This window comes from Asterias amurensis, chromosome 9 (assembly GCF_032118995.1).
Source record: "Asterias amurensis chromosome 9, ASM3211899v1".
NCBI classification, from domain to species: Eukaryota; Metazoa; Echinodermata; class Asteroidea; order Forcipulatida; family Asteriidae; genus Asterias; species Asterias amurensis.
The window spans coordinates 4,772,353-4,780,079 of record NC_092656.1 but is presented as its reverse complement, the minus strand read 5'-3'; the positions used below and the strand labels follow the sequence as shown (position 1 = coordinate 4,780,079).

The 7,727-nt window shown below is 40.5% G+C and overlaps 1 protein-coding gene across 1 annotated transcript; it reads right to left on the bottom strand.

The window, feature by feature from the left end:
- On the bottom strand, positions 1 to 7,039 carry LOC139942144 (ankyrin repeat and SOCS box protein 7-like). Its single transcript, XM_071938872.1, has 4 exons — positions 6,893 to 7,039; positions 5,643 to 6,093; positions 4,570 to 5,187; positions 1 to 3,793 (listed from the first exon to the last, which is right to left on the bottom strand). The coding sequence occupies exons 2-4, from the start codon at positions 5,869 to 5,871 to the stop codon at positions 3,645 to 3,647; spliced, it is 996 nt and encodes a 331-aa protein (XP_071794973.1). The 5' UTR covers positions 5,872 to 6,093; positions 6,893 to 7,039; the 3' UTR covers positions 1 to 3,644.
- Positions 7,040 to 7,727: the final 688 nt, after the last annotated feature.

Here is a 7,727-nt window from a genome sequence, read left to right as displayed (position 1 = left end):
GTACAATAATAATGCAGTTTATTTTATTTTGGATGACGGATATTTCATATAATATGCTTATTATTAGCTCAATCAAAAGCATTGCAAATTTCCAAATGGCATTCGGCTCATTGATTTTCCATTTACGTTGAGATTCATTCTTTTTTTTCTCGCCACAATTTCCATCTTTGATTTGTCTAACAAATAATTTGTTTTTGTCACCACAATTTTCATCTTTGATTTGCCCAACAAATCATGGAGATTTTAAGGTATGATGCATGATTAATAACCACCAACCAAAATACAAGAATATCCTTATATGGATTCTTATACACTGTGGGTGCATTCGTTTAGCTCCCCTGGGTCGACCCCGGTGTGTGGCGTTTTTTTCCCAGGACGAACGTGGGTAATTATCTGCACACGTTCATCCTGGAAAGAAAAAAAACGCCACACACCGGGGTCGACCCAGGGAAGCTAAACGAACGCACCCAGTATAATTTAGGATTACATTTATCAAGTAGATGCCAAGGGAGCAATTTCACTGCTTATTTTTAGCAGAAACAAGTAGCAAGCGCATATGTATTTCCATTGGTTAGCAAGAACATTAGGAAGCCAACTTGCAAGTTCATCATAGACTACATTCCCTTGATGGGAAGATCATCTAAACAAACAAACAAACAAACAAACAAACAAACAAACATTATACTTCGCAAATACTCACTGCACATGAACTAGCCATAAAATGAGGTGCATGCTGAAAAGTTGGCACTTGGGCCATGCCTGAAATAGTGGCTACAGCTATGGCTGTGTTACCATGCGTTAGAGTATAGAACATTCTTATACACCCTTGGCAACAATTGCAGCCTTTTCTCCAGAAGACGATCAGAGCCTACTGATCGAAACGTCGAGTTGAAACCAACGGTTCTTTTCAGAACCACCCCAACTCATTAGAGATAGTCATTACATGGTGTTACCGCAATCCTTTCTATGTCGTATTTCCACCATGCAAAGTTTCAAATCCTACTTAATTGCAGCCATAGTCGTCAACTCAGCCTACAAGACTGAGCGCCCATTTCATTCCACGGCAATGGCATGCGCACTGAATCCTTGCAAAGTAGTCCGTGGATTTACATTGTTACGTCATTCATTTTCTTACGGTAAGCACCAGAAATTTACCATGCCTCTTCCTGACAGAATTGCACAGTATTGAGCAGAAAGCACAAAATCAGCCGTTGAGATGATCTTTGATTGGGTACGGAATCAAACGCAGACGTGACCTGGGCCCAATTTCATAGAGCTGCTTAGCACAAAAACTTGCTTTGTATGAAATTTCTTCTTTGATAAAAACAGCATTACTAACCAAATTTTCCATTTGATGCATATTGCTTGTAACTGGTATTTAGCTAATGTTTGCTTATCCTGAAAATCACACGGAAACTTGATTGGTAATCCTGTTTTATCAAGGCAACAATTTCATGGTAAGCAAAGTTTTCTGCTTAGCAGCTCTATGAAATTGGGCCAAGGCACCAATATTTATACACCACAAAAAGGCGCAAGATGAAAAACTCGGGTTGAAATGTTTATTTGACGCCATTTCAGCAAGCAGCTCTTTTGATGCAACACAAATCAGTGCAGACATTTGACCAATGCTATCAATAAATAACAAAACATTTGCTTACTGACATGGGGCCTATTGCTTTGCTATCACTTCATTTGCACAGGGGCAAAGCAGCTTGTCAGGGCACCTAGGGCACCTAGTTGAGGGAAATTTAAATTTGTACTGAATCATTTTGAAGGGGCACCAAGGCGATGAAATAGGGCCTCCAAATATCCTCCGAGATATTTCTGTTTGAAATGTTATGAGCGACAAATCATCTACCATCATTAAGGAAAAGCAATCACCTAGTTTTGACAACATTTTTACAGCATGGTATTTAGGTGTTATTTTTAGCGAAATACAAGATTTATGTGATTTTCCAATCATTGTTAATATCATATAATTATAAATATAAAAAAAATTGCCTTGATACATCTCAAGGATTTAAGTTAATATTCCCGCAGAAAACTTAAATTTTTAAATAATTTGTTAAAACTTGAATTTGTTGAATGAGTTAGGTACCCCCATAGAATGGCTACTGACAGGCTTCTACTGTTCTGGTCAAGTGATTCCATTGGTCAGAGTAAAGTTGCAAGCATAAACACATTCACACTCATAGAGATATATATAAGAACTAGAGAGCACACTGGCCTATATGCGACCCGGCATGCGCACAGACGGCCATTTTCTAAGTTGACAAAACAGGCATTGCACAGCGTGTGTTTGTGCGGCCATTTTGTAAGTTGACAAAACAGCATCGCGTAGCGTTCAATAAACACAAACTCCAACGTGTTTCATATAATGCGCGTGTCTCCTTGCGGTCCCGTCGCCTTTGTGCAAGAAGCATCACCAGTGCGCCCTCTAGTTCTTATATATAACTCTATGTCCACACTGAATGTACCACATGAGGGTGTACTCGTTTGTTTGAATGATCTTCCCGCTTTGGGGACTCGGCAAACTCCAACAAGGGGATATAAACACCAAGCTGGCAACAGCCAATCTCTCTCAAACAACAGTGGTTTAACGTCTTTGATTATGAATTGCACAAAGAAATTGTGATTCAGTAATCAATACCTTTTCAAGTCATTGTGAAACCCGCAGTTAGCAGAGGGATGTGAACCCACAACCTTGTGATTGCAAGTCCTCAAGTCTTACCACTGAACCAGGGTGACAATACTGCCGTCGATTTCACAAAACTCTGTCTAACTTGGGACTAATCTTAAGACATAGGACGAGTCCCAGCCCTGCAATGTGCGAAGTAAAACTTAAGATTAATCCTAAGTTAGGACGAGTGGATAATAATAATAAATAATAATAATAATAAGACTTGTAATGCACACATATTCACCCTGCTGGGTGTTCAAGGCGCAGTCAAACCAAAAACAACACAAAAACAAAAAGAAAAACAGACACAACAAAATTAGTCCGTGAAAACCTGTGACATAAGATAATAAGTTTTGAGAAGAGATTTGAATTTTGTGGTACAATGACAAGATCTAAGATTAAGTGGTAGAGAGTTCCAGATGCGTGGCGCAGCCGAAGAAAATGACCCGTCACCCCATGAGTGTCGAGACTTGGGTCCAATGAGGAGAAGCATGGAACTTGATCGAAGATTCCTTGATGGAGTGTAAACTTGAAGCAGTTCAGAAATATAGTGGGGAGCCTTGCCATTAAGAGCTTTGTTGACAATGAGCATCAGCTTGAAGATGATTCATTGAGAGATAGGGAGCCAGAGTAGTTGTTTCAGAATGGAGGTGATAGAACAGGATTTTCTAGACAGTGTCACAATGCGGGCAGCAGTATTTTGGAGCCGTTGGAGTCGGGAAATCTGGTTGTAAGGAAGACTGTAGAGAAGAGCATTGCCGTTGTCAAGACGAGAAGTAACAAATGCATGAATTATAAGATAAGATTAATCTTAGCGTTTTGTGAAAGCGACGGCTGGTGCTTTTAAGCGATATATAATTTTTGTTTAAAGGGAAATGAGTGAATTACAAGATTGTATGTTACCTTTGAGTCCCGTTTTGAAATTGAATCAATATCTGACGAGACACGCACAAACCACAGCTAGTCAAAAACCACAGAAGTCGTCATATTTAAACTTGAGATAATTTGTCATTATTGAAGACAAGGGTATCATATCTAAGTGGTGGAGTCTTGTTTTGCCAATAGCTTGACGAATGATAAGCCTGCAACGATCTTGGAGTGATCTCGGATTTGCTAGAAGAAAAAAGAAAAGAAAAAACCAAAGTTTAATGACTTCAAGTTATGTGAGTACATGGCCCTTTTTCGAAACTATGGATTAGGCTTTGGATTTGGCTTCAGGCTGAAGCAAAGCACAAGTACGCAAGACACGCCCACTTGTCAAAACAACCGTGGGGCCAAGCTAGCCCGAGCAGAATCTGGAGCAAAAGCCGTGGATTCGAAAAGGATTTGTGGTAACACTAAATAGACAAGATTAAGTACTTTCTAATTCAGACAGCGCATGTTCTAAGACCAACCTCGGGCCTGATACTTCATGGAGGCGGTTGACTCCATGTCCCCTAGTCATTGCCTTTGTGCCCTTGAAATGCTCTGGATAAAAATTTACAATTTCCTTTTTAAGGTGCTTTTTACCGAAGAGAAAATGCCTTTGTGCTCTTGCCCTTTTCAAAAACGAAGCAAACAGGGCTGCAACCTTTTTTGGAATTGGATTTCAGGTTAAAAACGAAAAAATCACATTCCTGATACATGATATTGGTCCTTGGAAATAATAGTTGCGATAACTTAACCCTCCTCCCGATCGGCCGAGAGGAGGAGGGTTACGTTATCGCAACTATGGAAATAAGTGCTATGATGAATATTTTATAAGGGCTGACATATGTAAAAAAAAAAACTTTAAAAAAACCTGAAAAAACCCTGAAAAACAACAACAGGCCCTGTCATAACAATTAGCATTGCTAAAAAAAAAATATGTCAAAAGCACCAAAGAATCTTTACAAAGTCATTCAACTTACTTGTAGCATCTCTAAGAAACTTAAAGCACAGAGTGGACTCTTTCTGAGTATAGACCTCCTTGTAAGTAGCCAAGGGCGTTTTCCCGTCGTCCCCGCAGGCGTGGCAGCTAGCTCCAAAGCTATAAAGCAACCTACAGTTATAGTTATCGTTCTTGATGGCAGCAAGGTGAAGGGGAGTCTGCCCATCGTCCTCCCGACTAAGGTTCGGATCAGCGCCCCGGTTCAAGAGGAGACGTGCTGATTCGTGGTTCCCTTTGATGATGGTATAGCGGAGTGGGAAGCCCCTCTGGACGTCAATGTTGGCGTAGTTGTCCAGCAACACCTTCACGCAGCTCTGTTTCTCTCGGATGATGGCCAGCTGCAAGGGGGTGGTACCTTTGATACTGAGAGGGTCCACCAGGGCATTGTACTGGACCAAGAGTCTGACAAAGGAATCCCGCCCGTAGTGGGCGGCAACATGAAGGGGTGTCCAGCCATCGCGGCTGGGCGTGTCAACGAGCTCAGATCGATTGGACTTGTCGTATTCTAAGAGTAAGCGAGCGAGGCGTGTTCTGCCGTGCATTGCTGCATAATGAAGGCATGTGAAGCCTCCAATTAGGTCCTTTATGTCTGGCTTCCCTGTAAGCAAAAAATAAAATTGTTTTTAAATTCACAACCAAGTAGTAATTGCGGCTGAGACAGAAATTCTTCCATCTCATTTACTGTATCAATCTTTACACATTAACCTTCACAGTTTGCAACTCAATCAGTTTATCTTTGCCAAACTGAACCACTCAATTTTACGTCATTTATGAGTCAGGCTAGTACAATGAAACATGTCAATCTTTCACTTGCCGAAGTGGACACAACAACAAATTTGCATTTAGCCCAAGCAAGGCACTGAAAGCAGTAGCTATTTTTGTGTGTAAGGTAGCACTGTGGCAGAAAAGTACGAGTTCACGTCCACCACAATTTCCAAAAACAAACCATAAGCACCATATAGGACCAATTCATCTGACGACATCATGCCTTAGAAACAAGTAACGACTGTAAAATAGTTGACTAAGGAGTAAGGAGTTCCACTATTTACTGACCTCCCTCTTCTAGTAGTATCCTCAAGACTCGGTCGCGCCCTCTTGATGCCGCTAAATGAAGCAGAGTCCATCCATTACAATCAACATCATTCGGTGATATCCCAGACGCCAAAGCTTGCCTTACTTTGGCCAGATCACCGAGGGCCACCGCTTTCCTCAAATCCCTATCGAGGGCACTCATTGTCAGTTGGTGACGCGACTGATTGCGAGTGATGATACGATTTTCCATTGTTCATCTAGTTTGCCGTTTCTACATTGACTCAGTATGGTCAGCGCACTTCATTTTCGTGTAAAACAAAGCTTACAAAAGCTCATTCAAAGCACTTTAAAAAAGTATTTATGCTATTGTTAAAAAATATATATATATTTTTCATATGTGTCCTTTAGAAATATTTGTCAAAATGTCTTCCTTCATGGAAACTTGTGCCTTCAATCTGTAGTAGACAGTTATCTGAAAAAGAGAAATAAAGAAGGGTTAAAATTTAACTAAACAACCTCTTGGGACTGCATAAGGAGGGATTACACAGTCTACTCTAAAGTAGTAGGCCTATCTATAGTTAGACTAATCGTAGAATAGGCCTACTGCCTTCATTTGTAAATGACTCCCAATGGCAATGAAACTAGCGAAACTGAAGTGAAAGGATTTTTTTTAAACACCTAAGCCTAAGTAAGTAAGGCTAAACAACAATTTGTATTTAAATAAAACTAGCACTAGCTAATGTAATTTGCTGCTACACAAAAGGTCTATCTCTAAAAACAGTTATAAACATTGTCTGGCATTATGGTTGATAAAGCACAACGGTTGAAAGTAGGCTTAGTTGAAATTAAAGGTAGTGAAGAAAGTCAAACACTGGTCAGCGACTATTTTTTTTATTGTCACTAGCTGCGCTCTCAGTCTCAGTCTCAGTCTGTCACGTAAGTATCTTTCTCCGATTTTGCATCAAACAAGCGGCATTTGCGAGAGACCTATTTATTATTTGTGCACTATAATTCTGAATAAGCCGGAAAAACATATATTTCGGGATTTCTACCTCCATGATAATACATTATTGTCGTGGTAGTAGCCTAAATTTCTTCCAACAATAAACAAATTTGTTAATATGTCTGAATCATTCTTATCTCAATATATAAATCTTTGTCAATCGTGTTAAAATAACTTGTTGTTTTGTTACTGTTAGGCCTCGTTAGTTAATTTGTAATAAATAAAAAAAATAGTAAGTAGGACAGACATAAAATATCGTTAACCTCACCTTTATATCAAACATTGCAGATAATTCATTATACACAAGTGTAAAAGAAGGCAAGTGATCTCTAACTACCGGTGCAATCAACCCTTCATTTATTGTGATAAAAAGTCTAAAAAGAGTAAAAACAGCAACCATAAAAACACAACTAAACGTTGTGTACTAATGCTCCCATGTCAGAAAATCGGACCATTAATATGATATGGCGCCCTCAAGCGACAGAATGTTCTTACTTTGGGGGAGGGGCGGATGTGGTGGGGTGATGGAGATTTTTGAACGAGCTTCACGTCACAGCTGCAGTGCATCCGATGCGATGTCGGTTTCTCCAAGTCACTTCGTAACCAAATTGTCGTACCCAAAGTCACTTCGTACCCTAGCCATTTCGTACCCGAGTCACTTCGTACCCCAAATTGTCTGACTCTGGCAGAAGTGACCGGTGTCAGATGCAATTGTTGTGTCCGCCATGCAATACTGTCCGCTCCGGACACTTTTGCATATGCAATCGTGTCCGGGGCTATGCAAAAAACGTCCGGTGGACATGTACATGACTGTACATGTATATGTGCGCACGTAAGCGAGCGTGCATGGCAAGCACTCAACGAACCTACGTTTTATGCAGCATGAATATTCACGTACTTTATTATTGTAGCAAATACCCAACGGCCGAACATTTCCCATGTCATGCTTTGTAAAACAAATGGCGAACAATGCATGTTCCGTCGACCAAGGGCGCTTAATCATAGGTTTAATTTACTGCAAGGACGGTTTTGCACGGGGCGGACACAACTGCATGTGCAAATGTGTCCGGGCGGACACAATTGCATTATGCAGCAGCGTCCGG

What these genes read in the sequence shown, in the direction of transcription:
- LOC139942144 (XM_071938872.1), bottom strand. Translation starts at nt 5,871, where the DNA reads ATGGAAAATCGTATCATCACTCGCAATCAGTCGCGTCACCAACTGACA. An exon ending in GATACTACTAGAAGAGGGAG is followed by an intron (nt 5,188 to 5,642) that starts GTCAGTAAATAG and finishes TTTTGCTTACAG; the next exon opens with GGAAGCCAGACATAAAGGAC. An exon ending in GTTTCTTAGAGATGCTACAA is followed by an intron (nt 3,794 to 4,569) that starts GTAAGTTGAATG and finishes TTTTTCTTCTAG; the next exon opens with CAAATCCGAGATCACTCCAA.